Source organism: Helianthus annuus, chromosome 5, assembly GCF_002127325.2.
Source record: "Helianthus annuus cultivar XRQ/B chromosome 5, HanXRQr2.0-SUNRISE, whole genome shotgun sequence".
NCBI classification, from domain to species: Eukaryota; Viridiplantae; Streptophyta; class Magnoliopsida; order Asterales; family Asteraceae; genus Helianthus; species Helianthus annuus.
The window spans coordinates 87,536,765-87,557,946 of NC_035437.2; the positions used below are offsets into that span (position 1 = coordinate 87,536,765).

General features: G+C 35.2%; 1 protein-coding gene and 1 pseudogene across 2 annotated transcripts; one reads left to right on the forward strand and one right to left on the reverse strand.

Annotated features, from left to right (window-relative positions):
• The first annotated feature begins 21 nt into the window (after positions 1 to 21).
• Positions 22 to 14,545, forward strand: LOC110940725 (2-alkenal reductase (NADP(+)-dependent)). 2 transcript variants are annotated; one of them, XM_022182284.2, is made up of 6 exons: positions 22 to 415; positions 1,780 to 1,960; positions 2,090 to 2,256; positions 2,577 to 2,659; positions 3,169 to 3,552; positions 14,313 to 14,545. In XM_022182284.2, exons 1-5 carry the CDS (start codon positions 188 to 190, stop codon positions 3,545 to 3,547), a joined length of 1,038 nt encoding a protein of 345 aa, XP_022037976.1. In that variant the 5' UTR covers positions 22 to 187; the 3' UTR covers positions 3,548 to 3,552; positions 14,313 to 14,545. The 2 variants fall into 2 exon arrangements, with proteins under 2 accessions (XP_022037976.1, XP_022037975.1); XM_022182283.2 differs by lacking the exon at positions 14,313 to 14,545 and having other exon boundaries at positions 3,169 to 3,715.
• A 2,482-nt stretch (positions 14,546 to 17,027) lies between these two features.
• Positions 17,028 to 20,662, reverse strand: LOC110940726 (annotated as a pseudogene).
• Positions 20,663 to 21,182: the final 520 nt, after the last annotated feature.

Consider the following 21,182-nt stretch of genomic DNA (forward strand, 5'->3'; position numbering starts at 1 on the left):
CAATTTAATACCAACAACCCACTTTGAATTTGGGTGTGAAGAAATTGCCGGCCTTGGACATAAGACACTTGCTATGAACATTGATGATACAGCCACCAATTTAATTTGGTACAGTCGATATAGTTGTACCAACCACCTCCTCCTCTATCATCAAATCATCATATCCACGATTGAAGATTGAAGTAAAATGGAGGTAACAGCGGATAACAAGCAAATCCTACTTAAATCCTACATCAATGGATCTCCATCGGAGTCAGACATGGAACTGAAGCTCGGAAATCACATAAAACTGGAAGCCCCGACAGGATCGAATGGAGTTTTAGTGAAAAACTTGTATCTGTCGTGTGATCCTTACATGCGTGGTCGTATGCAGAACTTCCAAGCCTCGTATGTCCCTCCTTTTTCCCCTAATTCTGTAAGTATTTTTATTAATCAAACCAAAGAACCTGTTTGTTTGTGATGGTGCGTCTTGTACTGTACCACTTTGTACTGTACCACTTTATACTGCATGGTTGGACAGGGCCTCTCTACACTTTAACTTGTTCCAGGCTCATAGGTTTATCCATCTACTTAAGATATAAAATGTGAGATACTTGTCCAATAGACTATAACCCTCACATATTTCGTGAAATTTGTTATTTATAGCTTTTGTAAAAGATTTGACCAAAACTATTGTTGATTTGTTGGCTGTATGAGTATTAAAATTTACCTAGCTTGACTCCTTTCGACCTCTAAATAATTTATTTTTCGACTGTTCAATGACATATTTTCCTATGAGTGTGAATTTCCGACACTACCTTACGAACCTTACCAATTCATGGCTCTGGGTCAAGCTGAAGGGTTTTCTGGTTGACCTGTTTTACAATTTTATAGTTCAAGTACATTTTTTTAGTTTAAGCGAAACTTTATTATACACATTTGTAAACTAGTGTTTTAACCCTGCGTTGCGGGGTCCTAAAATTGTGCTAAGTAGTTAGTAAACGACAACCAAAAACAGGAAAAACCGTAAAACAAAAAAACAAACTTATACTGCACCTGATGTAAAACGTAGGCAACGCAAACTTATACCAAGAAAAATTTAACTTAAAGACAAAACTTGAAGGGTCAAAAGTGAAACATACGAACCTAAACACAAAAATGTTTCACCACAAGACATAAACAAAACCAAAAAAAAAAAAAACCTTCAAGGGCCAAAACTGACCACCGGTGAAAGCAAAAAGTGACTGTAACAAATGAGGCAATTGTTATATAGTAATAATTTGTACTTAGAGTTAAATGTCATTTTAGTCCCTGTGGTTTGGGTCATTTTGCCAGTTTAGTCCAAAGGTTTCATTTTTCACCTGTGGGTCCAAAACGGTTTCACCGTTGCCATTTTAGTCCACTTAGTTAACTTCATCCATTTTTTCTGTTAACGAGAAGGCCAATTCGGTCATTTTATATGTAATTCTGTTAACTAGAAGGGCAATTCGGCCCATATAACATGACCGAATTGGCCTTCTCGTTAACAGAAAAATGGATGAAATTAACCCAGTGGACTGAAATGGCAACGGTGAAACCTTTTTGGACCCATAGGTAAAAAATGAAACCTTTGGACTAAACTAGCAAAAATACCCAAACCACAAGGACTAAAATGACATTCAACTGTTTGTAATTATTTATGACTGTTAACGTGAGCAAGAAATAAAACAAGTGTTCGTGTTAACTTTCGAATACACACTTTGGTGTTGATGTTGGACCCAACCAACCCACAATGTATGTATGATAAGATTGTTTTTGTAGGTAATAGAGGGATTTGGGGTGTCAAAGGTTGTGGATTCTGATGACCCTAATTTCAAAAAAGGGGAGATTGTAACAGGGCTTACAAATTGGGAAGAATACAGTTTAATCCTCAACACTAATCAATTGAGGAAAATTCAACAAGATGATGACATCCCTCTCTCTTACCATGTTGGCCTACTGGGTGTGTGCCATGCCATCTCTCTTTTCACACTATTTAAATTTTAACATAGTTTAGAATCAAATTTTTTTTCCAAATCTTTCAACACTGTTTACAAATATTTTATTAGTTATAATAAAATTCTGAGTGCAGGCATGCCAGGATTTACAGCATATGCTGGTTTTTTTGAGGTCTGTGCTCCTAAGAAAGGAGACTATGTTTATGTATCTGCAGCCTCTGGAGCGGTTGGTCAACTTGTTGGTCAACTAGCCAAGTTACATGGATGCTATGTTGTTGGAAGTGCTGGCACCAGCCACAAAGTATTTTGTTTCATTAGTCATATAACAGTTGCTTGTTTTGAACCCATGCGTAAAGGTGGCAAAATGGGGGAATCTTACAATTATTTAATATATAAAATAAAATTTATAAAAAGCTTACTTATGTAGTAATATCCGAGTTCAAGCATTTGATAATCCTTTTTATGACCAATTTCTTTCTAGCTATGTTCAAAAATTTTACATTGGTGATCAAAACAAAAAACCACCCTAACTTGACCCAGTTGAATTGCCACCTCGTTCTGACATACGAGTTATGACCTGGCTAATTTTTACTTTTTTTTTTTAAATGGTCCCTTAACTAGGTACAACTTTTAAAGAATAAGCTTGGATTTGATGAAGCCTTCAACTACAAAGAAGAATCAGATCTTGAAGCAGCCTTGGCCAGGTACTATTAGCCTATGTAAGGAAGGGTGTGAATTTATCACACAACATCAACAATTTGCGGGTTTGGGTTTAGTCTAAACCAGTAGTGGATCGAAATACCAAAGATTAAAATTAGAGGAGAAACTGACATCAACTTTTATAGTTTAAACGTGAAACATTTGTATTTCTTGTTTTCAATTTGTAATTATAGCGTTCATTAACACACAAAGAAAGCCATTAAAAGAGTCATGTTCTTGTCAATCTGTGAATGTCTGCGGGTTTATGTGTCTCGCACGATTTTTGGGTTCAATTTTATAATTTTCATAATTCAGAAAATAATTTTCATATTATAGACATGTAAACCCTTTGATCATAGCTTCGTGACATTTAACCTATTTATCTAAATGATTTAGATAGATATTGTTTTTGTTTTAATTTCTGGTATCCGTATCACATCGCCACATTGTAGTTAAAACTGGCTGTTATGTTATGCGAGTTACAAAGGGTTTTGTGGTAATTTCACCATAACAGGTACTTTCCTCATGGAATTGATATCTATTTTGATAACGTGGGTGGATCGATGCTTGATGCAGCACTTGCAAACATGAGGGTCCAAGGTCGTGTAGCCATTTGTGGGATGGTTTCTCAAAACAGTCGAACTGATAAACAAAGTTTTAGGAACATGTTTAGTGTTATATCAAAGCGTATAACAATTAAGGGTTTCCTTCAAAGTGATTTTATGCAGCTATACCCTCGTTTTTTGGAAGATATTACGCATTACTACAAGCAGGGAAAGATTGTGTATATTGAAAACATGAATGATGGTCTTGAAAGTGCGCCCGCTGCCTTTGTCGGATTATTTTCCGGCAAGAATGTTGGTAAGCAAGTGATCCGTGTGGCCAGCGAGTAAGTCAGGTACATTTGTCTTTGTTTCTAGTAATTTGATATATATTTTCTTTCCAAATAATGTAGGAGATTCATATCCTGTTTTAACTCTGTACACAAAGAAATATATATATAACATTTAAACTCAAACCCTTTGAATTATAAATACATTCGGTTTACTAATATATTTGGATTATAACTAAATCGTTTAGAGATTATCATTTTTCATGAGTTAGTTAGCTTCATCATTATTTGTTCATTCTAATATCTCGAGATCTAGCTATCATTCTTTGATATGCAAAAACTACGAGCATATAAACCGAGTTACATGACACCGACACCATTATTGTATTCAGAAGCTCTATCATCTATCCGATCCAAACCATGTCTCCCACACACGTCATCATTGGATACATTAGCTTTGATGATGTTTGGAGTAAATCCCATACTCGATCTAACAACACCGCCAGTGGCGAAGCTTGACATTTCCGACGGGGGTCGAAAACTTATATACCCAAAAGTTTCTATAGAATCAGGGGGTCGAAAACGTATATACCCAAAAATTTCTATACGAAAACCACATATATTACACTACTGAGCGAAAAGTTCGGGGGGTCGGGCGCCCCCTGCCCCTTAATAGTTGCGCCCCTGTTACACCGCCACCCCTGATTCCGAGTTGAACGCGACCTCCTCACTGAGTCAAGCTGCTATTTTTGTGTTTTTGCCAGTTTTGATCTATTACATTACAAAGAGCATATTGTATCTTCACCGCTATATGTTTTTGAGATATTATGACAAGTGCTCTGTTTTGATCTGAGTTTTAGTGAGTCAACAAGTCTTAGGTGCTTTTTGTTTTTTAAGAGATAAAATGTTTGTAGTCAGCGGACCTCATTTGCAGACATCTATAGATAAAGAGATGGACCAAACCTCTGCAGTCTGCAAGAAGAAGACTGTTTGTTTTTTAACGTATGTAGACTTCTAAAAAAAATTGGTGGTGGTGGTGCTGGAAGGTGGTGGACGTGGACGGTGGTGTTGGGTGGCGGTGGACAGTACCCCCTCTGATAACAATCCCAAGGATCCTTGGTCCTTGAAAATCTCGTTAGATAGAGCCATTGCTAACATCCCAAAGGTCTTTTCATCAATATCCAGTCTCTTCGGAATACGAAGGCCATTCTCCAATATCCTCCTCCATTCCATTCTACCTTCGCTGAAATAATATCTATCTATCCTTTGATAGTTCCTTGCTTCTGTAAAAACTCGAGATGAAGAGTAAGTTGCATTTTAGTAGCAACTTCCATTGGTAGTGACTTCACATTTTCCCTTTATCAACCAAGATCAACATGCTTCAGTAATAGCATATTATAACATTTTCCCTTTAAATACCCAATACTGATTTTTCTTATAAATACGAGTATGCATACCATTCAAAGTCCATATTCCAACACAATTCAAGGATAATCTTTGAATTTTCTTTATTTCCCAACACAACGCTAGCATGTGCTTTTGGAGTTCAAGTTGGAATTACATTTGATCGCAAGCCGATAACCAAGACGGCTCCATTTGTAGTCTTTGTAATTTTAATTTTCTATCTTTTTAATTTATGCTAGTGTATTTTTTTTACATTTAGCAATGCATATTTAGTAATATTAAAAAAAAACCCCGAAAATAAGGAATTAAAAAACCCAAAAACAGGGTATATTAATACCAGCATTTTAAAGAACTGGTTTTAGTGTGAGGTTCATTGGGGAACACTAAAAAAGTGGGGAACAGCGGGGAACCGACTCAAACGAACTCCGATTTGACTCATTCCAGCGGCGTTGGAACCGGCTCGTCGAACCCTAACTAGGATCTTTTAACCCCGAACCCTAAATCATAACCCCTAAACCCTAAATATATTAGGGTTTGGCTCTTAGGGTTTTTCTTTACGGTTTAGCTTTAGGGTTTAGATTTAGGGTTTAGGGTTTAGTTTTAGGGTTTAGCTTGCACGACCAAACGAGTCGTTCAGAAGAGTTTTTGATCAATACGAAAGGCGAAAACAAACGTATTGTTGTTGAATCAGCTTGATATACACTGTAAATGTCTTGTTTATTGATATAACAACGTTTTACAGGCTGAAGACACTTCGGCAGCACCTCGGCACCGGAATCAGAAAAGTTCTACAAATGAAATGACAAGTCCTCTATTTATAGAAGGACCATTTCGCATGGAATGGGCATGCTCACTTCGTGCGAAATGGAGAATGTCCATTTCGTACGAAATGGCCTTTCCATTTCGTGCGAAATGGCCACATATCTCATGATTCTCATTTTTCTCATACTTCGTGACTTGATCTATCATTCTAGTTACAAGACTCGATACAAGACGAAGTCGACAGACATATGCACCAACAGATTCCCCCTTGGATGTTGACGAAGTCTTCAGTGTCGAGTCTTCTGTATGTCACATCTTCAGTCTTGATCAGTCTTCATGTTCTCCCCAAAGTATCTGACAGTGTAAGCATCCTATCTCTTTCTTCTTCTCTCTCTTTTTTCAGCATCAGCAGCTAAATTCCCCTTGGATGTTAATCTAATAATCTTCAATCTCCTCTTTCTCTCACTTATGAGCAATATCAGCTTCTGTCTTGATCACAGTTCCAGGATCAGAAACTGGCTCTTACATCTTTAGACTCTCTCTTGTTGTTTTCAGACTCCCCCTTTCAATAAGCTGGGATCGCAGTCTGGAATTCACTATCTGCACAAATCTCTACCTCAAAATAAATTTCACAAATTTAACAATTTGACAAATTTAGAAATCACAGATAGATATTTATTTAATCATTTCAACAGACCACCCCCCCCCCCAACCAGTTGTTCATCATGATTAGCATTCGGAATTTTGAAAATCAGCTCTCCAACATCAGTTGTCGAAAATCTTTTTGAAATTTCAAATATTTATGCTAAAAACACAATATTTTTGGATTTTTGTTTTTTAATGAACTGCAGTAAAGAAATATTTACAGACAATATTTTTGTGAGTTTGTGTAAGAGGATTATATCAGTTTTTGAGACATATCATCAACACCGTTAAGCTTTAAACATCTTAAGTTTTAAACGATTCACTTAGATTGTCAGTATACTGATCCACTTAAATTTTCACACAAAGTTCAATTGTTTCGAGATACGAGATTAGTGTTTTAAGAACTTGACTTATTCGCGTGTCCCACCTCAGAATATACTCCTGTATCTAGACTTCTATGTCCAGTCTTACAGATGAATGTACTCTAATGATATCTGTAAACGGGTAATGCGAGACCATGAGAGCTCAGGTTAAAACTTTCGTTCAGACAAAGAGATGATGGCTCGTCTTTCGGTGTGTCCCGTTTGGGGATCTTTTCTTCAACAGCACATGATTAGCATTTTTCAATGTTTCATCATTTTTTATGCTGAGGGTGGGCTTAAAAATTTAAGCAGTGCAAAGTATTATACGAGGACTAGGCTATTGCTCCCGCAAAATCAGAAGTCCTGGTATAATACCCCAGATATCATCACGCACAAAGACCTAGTATGTCAGAAATAGAAAGCCCTTCAAACAAGATTTCGGGGGTTACCCATATATCTGAGAGATGTTCCCCACGAGATAAGTAAGTATTTGAGATTTAGATTTATATCTCGAAAACAATCTACTGAATGTGTAAAAACCTACTGGCATATCCTCAGCATGGTTGCAAAAGTCGCTAGGCGCTCCCTAGTCGGATTCGGGAGTACTCGGGAGGTACTCGGGAGTATTCGGGAGTACTCGGGGAGTAATTGGCCTGGGAGAAGAGTACTCGTGCCTCGGCAACCTAACTTGTAGCGAGTACTCGGGGAGTACTCGGAGCCTAGTCGGGACTTTTACAACCATGATCCTCAGTGAGATCGTTTATCACATTTGACTTTCCAATTCTTTAGCATGTTGTGATAGTCCACTGATGTACTATCATTTCCTCTTTTTCACAACAAAACTCGTTTTTGATTTTTTCAATGTTTTTGACTTTTTAGATTTTATCATGTTTTTGGATTTTTCAAATTTTCGAAATTTCTAAATTTTTACTCCCCCTAAAATCAAAAATATGTTTCAATTTTTGATTTTCAAGGAAAATTTGAAAACAAACTGTACAAATAAAGTGACACACTGATTTTCAAGCTTCAATTCTCCATCCACTTGGCATAAACAATCAGAACTCCCCCTGACAACAAACTATTTTCCCATTATGATTTCAAAACACTTAAGTTTGTTTTAATCAAAATGGTTTTTTCGTAAAATAAGTTTTGTTGATTTCACTTGCAAGATCGGGGATCGATTCATCACTTTGTTCTTTTAACCACTTTGCATGAAAGTTAAATCAAGTTCAACTTAATGATCTTGATTAACCACTTGTAAGTGAAAATCCATTTTTCAACCAATTGTTGGTTCACTTAACAACACAACCATTTGTAAATTGAAATATGACAATTTCAAGAATACTATCACTTGTAGGTTTTTCAAACAAACATTTTAAAGAATGAGGCCGATTCCTGCTCCACGATTACCAACTTGGGAGCTCCGGCAAGTCAGGATTTTTACATATGGAATACAGACACCCAAGCCTGACCAGCTTTGGGTGTGACCTTTTCAGATTCACTTGGGGTTTGAACATTTGTTTTTGTTTAATAAAATTCTTTTACCCCTTTTACCTTTCCCTCAACCATCTTTCCAAAGATATTTTTAACTTTCCCATTAAACGCCTTTTCGACATCAAATTCTTTCTTTTCAGAATAGAATTGATTCGAAATTTCCACTTTACCAACTTTTAATTTTAAATTTTCAGCCCGCAATGGTGGAAAGTTGACATCATCCATTGGTGGAACTGAGTTTTCTCCTTTTATCTCAACTTGTGGCTCCTCTGACTTTGACGAGTCAGATTCATCGCCAAATTTCACATCTGTTTTCTTAGCAACCCATGTTTGGTTGTTAAGATTCACCCTTCTTTTGTAAAATCTTTTCGAACATTCACCAAATTCATATGTTGAATTTTTAAACACTTTGAATTTTTCAGTTGGTGGTTCGGTTTTATCAACAATCTTTTCTTTGAGTTTAGAAACAACTTCCTGTTTGATGTTGATTGCCTTTGGACAATTCCAGGCGATGTGACCAACTTCTTGACATCTATAACAGGTTCTTGTCTCCTTTCTCTGATGAACTCCATTCTTCTCATGCTTCTGTTTTTCTGCAAAGAACGCTTTGTTCGATTGCTTCCAGAATGAGCTCTTTTCTTCTTCTTCTTCAGAACTTGACCCTAAAAAAAATATTGTTTTTGTTTTAGAAATTTTCTCATTTTTATGATTTTCTGGTGGAATAAAACCTAAACCTTTCTTTTTGAAATTATTGTTATGGTTTGGTTTCTTTTGAAAACCAGAACCAGAACTGTAACCCTTTTTCTTGTTCAATCTTTGTTGAACTCTTGAAGTGTGTTTTTTAGGTTTTTCAGTAAGATTTACACCTTTTATTTCAGAAATATTAATTTCTGTTAATTTGAAAACCTTTTTAATCTTTTCAATTTGAACACTTCTTATTGGAAATTCTTCATCAGAATATAATTTGTCTGAATTATTCAAAGTATATGCCACTTTGATTGGTTCGTCATTCAAATTAGATTTTGATAACGGAAATTCTTTATTGTAAACCCGTTTGACCGACGACTTTGGACTGTCAACTGATGAACTCGAACTCTCAGATTCGGATTTTGACTCTGACTCCTCATCTCTATCCAACACCTGATCGACCACTTTCTTTATTAACTCAGACTCATGATCAGTGTCAGACGATGTGAACGCGACGTCAATGTTTTCTGGTAACTCATCAGTTGTTTCAGAATTTAATTTTATATTAACTGCCTTTTTGACTTGCCCCTCATTTGGTTTTCTGGGAGAATAACCTTCCCAGATCGGAGGCGGACACTTGTTATAATTTGCACTTTGTTTCTTACCAGTATCCTTCTCTTCAGTCTTCTTATCTTGAAATGCTTCAAAACCTGCAACAGTTGGAAAAATTCTATCAATAAAATAATCAGAACTTGAATAACTTTGCAGCAATCGTCTAATTCTTTCATTTTCTATCTTTTCTGTCTCCAACTCCTGCTTCAACTTTGCACATTCTTCAATATAGTGGTATAGCCTTCTGCTTAGACATCATCACTGCATTCATCATGGTTAAGGCATCTTCTATTTCTGAGTTTGTCTTTTGCAAACTATTCACCGTTCTGTTCAACACATCATACGATTCTTTCACATATTTTACATCGAAGAATAATTTTCTTTCATCTCATCGAGTTCACTATACTTCTTGTCTTTTTCTTCACAATGTTTGCAAGGTTTTAAACATTTTATACAAGGTTTTGTGACTTCAACAATCTTTTCAATTTCAACCACCTTCTCAATTTCAACCACCTTCTCAGCAACTTTAACTTCTTCATTCTGTTCATGCTTCTCTTCCTGAGCAACATTCTCACATTTTAACTTTTTTTGTTCTTTTCCTGCTGGCTTCTCCTTTAGTTTCTCTCTATCTGCAAAATAAAATTTAAAACTTTCAGGAGATAATTGAGTTTTTCCAATGTTTATTTGTATTTCTTCTTCATCATCATCACTGCTATCAGTTGATGATTGATCAAACACTTGTGTCTGTTCTGAACTGTCACCTGAAGAAACAGACTCTTCATCTTGTCTTTTTTCATCATCTGCAAACACATCCATCCATTCTTTTATCAACTCTGGCTCTTGAAAAATTTGTGCAATAAATGCTCTAAACTTTGAATCAGCCGGAATATATTTGTCCCAGCTAAAACCTTCTGCCACTCTTTCATCATCTTGATTAACTAGATAAGCTTTCTTCTTTCCATTTTCAATAGCATGGGATGATGACGGTTGTTGAGCAACTTGTTGATATATAGCTTTCTGATAATAATTATTATTCCCGAACGGATTCTGAGCTCCACCTGCTTCTCGATTGGTACATTCCCTCTTGAAATGTCCTTTTTCCCTGCATCGAAAACAAGTAACTTTAGATTTATCAAAACCTAAAGTAGAAACATTAGCATCACGGAAGTCATCTCTTCCTGTAATCAGCTTAAATTTCTCAGCTATCCTCAACACACTCGCTAAACACCACTTAATATCCATAAGCTCCATTTCCTCAGCATCGATCTGATCGTAATCCTCTTTTGTCAACATAGGATTTCCGATCCTTCCTGCAACCAAACCCCCATATGATTCTAATACTGTAGCTAGTAAATCCATATGACCTTTAGCAACTTCTTCAGAGAAATTTTGACCGTTCTGAAGATGCAACGCGATGTTGCAGTGTAACACATGACCATTACCATTGTTTGAGCTTTGAGACTGATAACTTGAGGTTGAAACATTCGGAATAACATTCGAGTATGAAGAAACTCCACTGTTGCTGATTGGACTTTGATTAACTGATCCGGATGAGTTTTCTGCGCTGAAAGCGGTTTGGACCTTCGGACTTGCTTCAACATTCTGAACATTCCCTTTGTAATACATCTCGATGTCTTGTTGACCACTTGGATTGTTCATTCTAGCAATCTTTTGTTGTTCAAGATCTTGTCCTTCAAGTTTTTCAATGAACTGAGAAATTGTCAATTTATCATATTCTCTAGTGTTCTTTAAGATCATCAGATATGTACCCCATTCTTTTTTAGGTAAAGCATCAGCTAATCTGTCAACCCATTCTCCTCGATCTTTGTTTATATCTAACAGTGACATTGAACGCACTAAACGACAATATCTTTCAATCAGTTTCTTTGTAGTTTCACCCTGCAAACTTGTAAACAAATCAAATTCTTTCTTTAATAATGATTTCTTACTCCTGATCATCTCCGTACTTCCTTCAAACTTAATTCGAAGTGCTTCCCAAATCGAACGTGAAGTACCATCGTGTTGAAGTAATACAAAAAATATCTTCTTTCACAGCTTGGTGAAGTAGACTGATCATCATTTTTTCTGCCTTGTACATGTCTCTCTCTTTATCCGATAATTCAGAAATAGTTTTGATAACTCCCACATCTGTACGAGGTTTAACATATTTTTTTCAATACACTCCCATGACCTTAAATGATTTGCTTGAACTCAATTTTCGAACCGGTCTTTCCAACAATAGTATTCTTCAATGCCCATCAACTTTGGAGGTTTTTGTAACGTTCCTGTTTCATTTTCCATATTCACACTCTGAGCAATGGTAACAGGAGTACCCGGGGCAGTAGCAAACGCGTTGTAAAACTCTTCTTCCATGTTTCAGTAAAATGTTTCACAAAATCACAAGATTCAATTGAGCTGGAGGTTCAAACGAACTGGAGTCTTTCACACAACCTAAAAACAAATCTCAAACGAACTGGATAAGTTCAAACGACCTGGACAAGGTTCAATTCATGCGAACTGGATCACAAATGTTCAATACGTGCGAACTGAGCCACTAATGCCCAATCCGTACGAAATGGATGTATTTTTCACACGAATTGGAGTTTTCAAGCGAATTGGATCAACCAATGCTCAATTCGTACGAAATGGATGTATTTTTCACACGAATTGGATTACTTGGTGCGAAATGGTGCAATTTCAAGCGAGATGGAAGATCTGGTGCGAAATGGAGTCCCACTTCGTGCGAATTGGGCTGAAAACTTATCAAACCGTGCGAATTGGAATTTACTATATCCAATTCGTGCGAATTGGATCTCAAATTCAAACGAAATGATGCTGATGTCACCCAATCGGCCAGATTTTTGACAAATTGATCAGGTTTTAGGTTGATTTTAAGTCTGATTCTTTCAAGGGTTTGTTAAAACAGTGTTACGCGTGTTATGTGAGAAAATCAAGCCATTTTACCCGTGAAATCTTGTTTAATTTTGAAAAATCTTGTTAAAGAAGGTGTAGAAATCAGAATTTTGATGAAATCAAGCTGAATCGGTAAGAACTCTTCCTCCTGAGCTCTGATACCATTTGTAGGATCGTTTGCACGACCAAACGAGTCGTTCAGAAGAGTTTTTAATCAATACGAAAGGTGGAAACAAACATATTGATGTTGAATCAGCTTGATATACACTTTAAATGTCTTGTTTATTGATATAACCACGTTTTACAAGCTGAAGACACTTCGACAGCACCTCGGCACCGGAATCAGAAAAATTCTACAAATGAAATGACAAGTCCTCTATTTATAGAAGGACCTTTCGCATGGAATGGGCATGCTCACTTCGTGCGAAATGGACAATGTCCATTTCGTACGAAATGGCCTTTCCATTTCGTGCGAAATGGCCACATCTCTCATGATTCTCATTTTTCTCATACTTCGTGACTTGATCTATCATTCTAGTTACAAGACTCGATACAAGACGAAGTCGACAGACATATGCACCAACAATATATATATATATATATATATATATATATATATAGGGGAAGGTTCATTTGAGAAGAAAATTAAATTAAGAAGAAAAAGAACAAAGGGTACAAATGTAGAACATTAAATAGTTTTTTCTCTCAACTCATTTATTATTATCTTTGACTAATTAATTAGTCATAAACACTATCATCCTTCACACTTAAATTTTTGGTTACACACATCAAAATTTATCATACACGTTTTGAAATTTATCCTACACATATTGAAATTTTTCCTACACAGCTCGTAATTCATCCTACACACCTCGTAATTTATGTTACACTTTAAATTATATATTTTTTCTTTTTTTGAAAAAATATGTCTTATTGAAAATAAGTTACAAATTTAATGTAGTTAGCTATTAAAAAGAAAGACTACCAATTAATGATCCATCTAATTTTACCAATATACCTTTACACTAATATTAAATACAAAAATTAAATGAAGTAAAATGAAGTATTCTTATTGGTTGAAATTTCTTCTTTTTTATTCTTACATAAAATTCTTCTCATTTGAACTCTCCACTATATATATATATATATATATATATATATATATATATATATATATAGGAGGGTTTAAATGAGAACGCTAAATATTGTGAGAACCGTGAGAACAAATGAAAAAATCGCGAGAACTTGGTCAAAAACAATTCAAATTCAAAATTTTTTTCTACGCTCATCATTATTATTCGAATACAATATTAGAAATTTAATTTACACGTTTAAATTTATGTGAATTCGTAAAAAAAGAAAATTTACACATGTGTAAGTTTGTCATTTACACATGTGTAAATCTGTTATATTTACACATGTGTAAAAAATCTAAAAAGAGTGATTTTGAAAAAAGAAATGAATTATTTGATGTTGTAAATTATTTTTTTTATGTTGTATCTTAATTACAATCAAGTTTGTATCAAAAAAATTGGTTTTGATTGGTTTTTTCGTTCGTTCTCACGGTTCTCGCAATATTTAGCGTTCTCAAGATAACCCTCCCCTATATATATATATATATATATATATATATATATATATATATATATATATATAAACCATACAAAGTTTTCTTTTAAATCGATTACTTACATGGTTTTACAAAAGAAACACTTTTGTCAAGATTCATGGCTACAAGGTTTTCTTATTTATACAAACTTTTATAGTTGGTTAAACATGTTGCAATACCAAACACATTTAATACAAGTTTGGTTACAAGGTTTTCACTCATCGACTTTCGTAATCGGATGAGGTTTTGCAATACAAATTCAAAGACATGAACTTGACCACAAAACATATGTTACTCACCAGCATTCATTGTTGACTTTATTTTCACATATGTTTCAGGTACGAATGTATGATCATAATGAAAGCATGTTACACATAGGAAGGACTTGGGCCTTAGTTTTACCTTAAAAATCTAAAGACAATTGTTTATGTTTTGTTTATGTTCCAAGGCAATGTAATTTAACTAATCAATGAAATAAAACTTTAAGTACCATGTGTTTGAAACAATTTGTAACGTAACTCTCCGACGTTTCCGTTGTGGGTTGTTATACGCGGTCAGAGTGTTATAAACATGTCTGCAATCAATTTATCTATATAAAATTATGAGTTAATTACATAGTTAGTCCTTGTGGTTTGCACAAAATAATATACTTAGGTACTAATAGTTTAAAATCACCTTCTAGGGTATTAACTTTTCATTTTGTAACGTTTGAAGGTATTAACTTCTAGGGTATTAACATAGTTAGTCCCTGTGGTTTGCACAAAATAACATACTTAGGTACTAATAGATAGGGATGGCAATCAAACCCGAACCCGATGGGTAAACCCGAAACCCGACACATTTGGGACGGGTTTGGGGTCAGTTAATCGGGTTTGGGACGGGTTTGGGAATGGTTATTATTTTTTTCACGGGTTTGGGATTTAGTGATATACCCGTTTACCCGATTGTATACCCAATATAATTTCTTTTATATTATTAATATGTATATATATGATACATCCATTTTTTACACATATAGGTATTCTATTCCATATACATTATAGTTATCTGATATATATTTTTATAATAACAATACAAAATGTAATCGGTTAGTAGTTACCCGATAGATACCCAATGGGTTTTGAGATGAGTATACCCAACGAGTAATCTTTTTAAATTAACGGGTTTACCCGAAACCCGCGGGTATACCCGATGGGTATTTACCCGCTAGAAACCCGACGGGTTTTGGAACGGGTTTGGGACAAGCTTATCTAATCGGGTTTGGGTTTGGGATTACCTAAACCCGTCCCAAACCCAACCCGTTGCCATCCCTACTAATAGAATGTGATTTTAAACCTAAAAAAACGTTAATACCTCCAAACGTTACAAAATGAAAAGTTAATACCCTAAAATGTGATTTTAAACTATTAGTACCTAAGTATGTTACTTTATGCAAATCGCAGGAACTAACTATGTAATTAACTCTAAAATTATTATACGATGAATAGTAATTTTATTTTATAATAATATATAGCATCTTAATATTTTATTATTTAATATTATAATAGTTTATTATTATATTTACTTTTAAGTTTTAATATATGTATATTTTTATTTTACTTTTTCTAAATCATATTTCTTTTTCATTTATTATTTGTTATTATTATTATTTTTATTTTTTTCTTAAATCATATTTTCTATACTAGTTAGTTTGATATTTCTTTAATAACTTATGTTATTATTAATTTCTAAGGATTATTCATGATTTTTATTTTATAACAACATATAGCTTTTAAATATTTTATTATTATAATAGGTTATTATTATATTTACCTATAAGTTTTAATGTATTTATATTATTATATTACTTTTTTAAAACCATATTTCTTTTATCATTTACTTTTTGCTTTTAATAATTTCTAAAAACAAAGTTTTATTTAAAATAGATTATTTATTTGGAGTCATATAGCAGTATAATGACAAACTAAACCAATTCTGACTGTTTGGCTTCCTAAACAACATGCTTCATTTTCAAATAACATTTGTTTTTACATTATTATTTTCCCCGTTTCGTCGCAACATACAACGTTAACAAACCTACTATATATTATTGGTGACCATTCATGAATAGTGGCTTGGTGTTAACATGAGCCGCCACCCCTCTCTGATTAGTTCAGAGGAGCGGTCAGCCTTTTTTTTTTGTTTCCTTTTAGTAGTTTTTTAAGTTGAATAAATTTAGATGCTACATTAAACATAAAAGCAACGAGTTAGCGGTTAGACGCGTGTCCCATTAAAGGGTAGCCGCATGTTCTGGACTTGGTTAGGGGCGAGTTTTAGTCAATTATTTTTGGAACCCAATTAGACCCGATATTTAGCTTGGTTGTTAATTTGTTAAAAAAAATGGTAATTGCACGGTACCCTTGACCGCGGAAGGGATCCCCCTTCCCAAGCTAGCGTCCCGGCAACGCTGCCTTGCGATGACTAACCAACCGGAACGTGTGGTGCGAAGAGCCTGCAAGCAGGGTTCGAACCCGCGTCTGTCAGACCACGGACCGGTTTTAGGTGGGTGCCGGTGGCCACTGGGTTTGGTTGTTAATTTGTTAGTATTATATGTACATATATGCTATTGTTTCATACACCAAATTAAATGGTTAAACCTTAAACAAAGAATTGAGGCTTTGGACAGATGGTTTTTTTATAAGCTGAAATTGTCATAACATGTATAATGTTTATTTTTTGTTTATTACACCAGTTATAAAATTAAATAATAATAATGCTTAGGATAATATAATTTATTTATTTATTTTTTACAATCAGTTTATGTACATTTTTACCTTTGTATTAATAAATCATATATTTATTTAATTACAGAAAACATGGAGTATGACGGTGTTGCGGTAAAGTGTGTTTTTATTTTTGTTTTGATGAGCAAAATCGAGTGGTCATACAAACCGAAAACATGTGGATATCGTTTTTTTATCATACGAAGACTTTATATTTTGGGTTTCTCTTTAGGTTACTACTAGTGGGAAACCTGCGCGTTGCTGCGGAGTCGATAATACGGGACGAGAATATAATTCAAACCTTAAAACAATAAAAATTATAAAATATTAGGTGCAGTTCTCATTATCCGCCTATGCAAACAAATAACTTTGGCATCTCTACCATATTACAACTTTTGTAATGTGTTGTCTTAGTCAATTTATCTTTTATACAAGTTTCTTATTGATTGTTCGTCTACCATTTTTTCCTTTAAACGTAAAACTCCGTTATCGATTTCGGTTTTCAGCCTTTCTGTTTCTTCTTGTGCACATACAAGTCGAAGTTCCAGACTCGCAATGGGCTCCATGCATTTCTGGTATAAAACCGTTTGCGCGTCTTTCTCTTCGGTTAAATCGCAATCGCTAGCTTTAACGTTTCGATTTCCGTCTCTGCTTCTTGTAACTTATTTTCCAAATCCGATATCGAATTCAACGATTGTTTATACTGATCATACGCCGCATCCCGTTCCGTTTTCTGTATATCGATTTCTTCCTTCAAATTTTGCTCGTTAATTTCCTCGATTTTCTTTTGCGCCTGACGATAATGCTCAGGACTTTCCTCTTTTGCTGCTTCTAACTTTTGCAACACGTCTTTCAATTCCCGCGATTCAACCTCGGCTTTACTCGCACGATCGGCGAGTTTGCTAGATTCTTCTTGCGATTTTAAAATCTCGTTCTCGGGTTTCGCTAATTTATCCAAACTCTCGATGTACTGCTTTAATCCTGCTTCTTTTTCGTCTTCTAATTTAGCCAAGGCCTCTTTTAATAACAAGATCTCTTTATCATCCACACCGCACTCTCTAGGTTTCGATCGTGGGTCCCGTTTTTATTGTTGCTAGCTTATTCCGAATCTCTGAAGTTAAGCGCTTTTCTTGCAGTTCCTGTTGACCCGTCTTTCTGTAACTCATCCGGGTCAACAGGAACTGCAAGAAGCTTGTACAAACCTACGACCATCACGCGGCCTCATTCCAAGAACCTGCGACTACGGCTATAGCTACGGCTACGATTGCGGTTCCTAGAGCGACTTGAATCATACTCCTTCACCTGTAGGTAGTTTTTAAGTGAAGAGTAAAACACACCCGGAAAAACAGTGTTCAAAACACAAATAACCATCATCATATTAATTTATGACATACGCGTATAAATCCACGAGAGAATGCATTCCGGAACTCGGAGTCATCTAATTTCCGTATCTGTGAGCAAAAATGGTGAGCATTACATAACCATAGATGGCCACATCTTTTCGTTATAACTTAAAAGAAATGACAACACAACGCGGACAATTTAAAAAAAAAATTACAGCATATTTCATGTTGTCATAGTTTGTATAGTCCACAATCCCTGTGGTACCTGAAATATAATCAACATCACCACATCAAATATCTACATAAAGTTCAATAATCAGGGTTATTCAAGAGCTCTTAAGCTGATTAAAGCTTACCGCCGCCTACCTTGAAAACTTGCGAAAAACAAACATCTCCAGCTCGACGCATGTGATCCTGAAAAACATAAAGTGAGACAAAATTAGATTATAAATACATATATACACATACTTGAACAGTGCAAGTGTACAATATAAAGTCCATACTGACCTTTAAGGTCTTGCTATGAAGCAGAAGAGGGTAACCCAGTGACCAAAACTGCATTACAAATATACACACTTGAGAACAACGTATTTCAAAATACGCATGACAAAACAGAAACTTTCAAGCTGAAACTCGCACCTCGGTAATCGGATCTTTTTAGAAACTCCATAAGCACCCCGACCACCACCACCTCCACCACCATAAGTACCATGACGGTCAGTAGAAGATGAGTTACCACGGCCACCATGAGCAAGTTCCACCTATTGATACAATAAAAGCATTGTTTTGTGAACCGTCGGTAACATTACCAACCTAACAACTTATAAATTATATGGCCCTTGTATGTATGACCTACCCTTAATTTATCCCCATCAAAATCATAGCCATCACGGCCCCGGATAGCATCCTCAGCATCACGAGCCTCTTCAAACTATAGAAAAAGACAAAATGTGAAATCAGAAAGAAGAAACACAAGGGGATTAGCAGTGTTAACTGTCAACACTAAAAAAGACGAAGATCACCTCAACAAAAGCATAACCAGGGGGTCTTGGTGGGACTTTCAGATCAATGCGAGCGATTGGACCATACTACAAAATTCGAAAAAGCTATATACATAAAACAAAACTTCCACATCTTCGATGTCAAACATGAATACTTTGGCATTCCTTGGTGACTTTGTGTTACCCTTTGATCCATCCACAAATCTCTTACTTAAGTAAAAAAGAATAAGGGGTCCCCACAATTTTTAATGTACTGGTGAACAAAGATTCTTTCCTACTAAAAAACAAGAGTCTAATATAGTTTTTCATCACCAAGAATGATATCCCAAGAACTATAATATAAATACACTAAATTTTTTCTAGTGGGAATGTCCGCGCGTTGTGGCGGGTGGTCCGAGTAAAATAAAAAATCAACGGCGATGGTTTTCTTCCAAGCTACTTATCCAATCGATGCCTGGCCTCATTCACCTTAGATGCACATCCAACATATAATACTGTACAATCAAAGAAAAAAGCAAACTTTTTGGCTTAGCCCAACAACATAGGGTAAAAACCATAAAAAAGGTCAAAGTTTTATGACAGACAAAAATGCCCATCACATGTGATCATTGGTTTTTCTTACTGGTACATGAATTAGCCAGCTCTGTTAAGCACGGTTTTGGCTACGATGAGCAATGAGTAATTGAAGCATCAAATTTCTCTCCACTTTTCAACAGGCCCCGAATTTCTTCTTAAAACAGGTCATATCAAAACATTTAGCTACAAAATGAAACGGGTCAAAAGGGCCAAACAAATCAAATGGTTTTATTCGACGATCCTGATTATTATTGATTTATTGTAATAATTTTGCTTTTGCAAGTATAATATAGTTTATATACAAAAAATGGGCAAAAAGCGTTTCTGGGTGAATTCAACCCGGCACAGCAATATGGCAATGCCACTTCTAAGCAAAAGTGAATCGGTGATGCATACCTGAACAATATCCTGAAGACCTTTGTTCCATAATAACCTGAACAGAGTTGTGTTCTATATTCATATTTCCAAATAAAGTGTCAAGCTTTTTTGGATTTTTCATAATAGTAATGGTTTATTTGCAAAAAAAAATGTGGTGTGATCAGTCTATCAATAACTTAAATAAACAATCAGAAGCTTCAAAATCAGCAAAAAGAAAAGAAGGCCATACCAGCTTCATAGCAACTTCTTCACCACTTAGAATATTAACACCTGCACATCAGCAAACAAAATCCAATCAACTAACTATTAAAAATAAATAAATAAATAAAAAGATATGACAACAATAATTCAAAAGACGAAGAAGGCGAACTACACTTCATTTCTATGTACAGATCCAATTGAGTTACCCTGAAACGAAGAAGACGAAGTCGTAACCCTAACCCTAGATGAGTGATCAGTCGCTCACACCGATTCTTTCCATCAACACGAATCGAAATCAAACAAGAAACGACCTCACTAAATGGATTTGATGCATTTATACCAATCAGATAGGAGTATAGTGAAGGAGAAGACCATCCAAATTCTCCATTTATGATGAGGGAGGCGACCGGTTGTATACTCGAACAGACAATGACAATGAAAGATGCAATTATATTTCATGGGTAAAATTACTATATTGCCCTTTGAGCGTCTTAAAAAATTGTTTCATTTCCTATTCTACCTGCTTGGATTTATTTGTACATACTGGTTCAAAACTTGTACATATGGCAAAATTACATTTTTGTACATCACTTCTCCTTTTTATAGTATTATAGATAATCTGATGGAATACGCGTTGTGTCTCCACCGCAACGTGCGAGTTGATTTCCACTAGTATAAAAAGAATGTCACATTTAGTTTATACTCTTTTCTGCAATTTCATAGATAAATTTTTTTCTATAGCTGGTTGGGTTCCAATTCTGGGTATTGGAAAAAAAAAAAAACCGTAATCTATGTACTTGGGTTGAGATAGGGTATAAAACCAGTGGGGAAGGTTCATTGGGGAACACTAAAAAAGTAAGGAACAGCGGGGAACCGATTTAAACGAACTCCGATTGGACTCATTCCAGCGGCGTTGGAACTGGCTCGTCAAAACCTAACTATGGTCT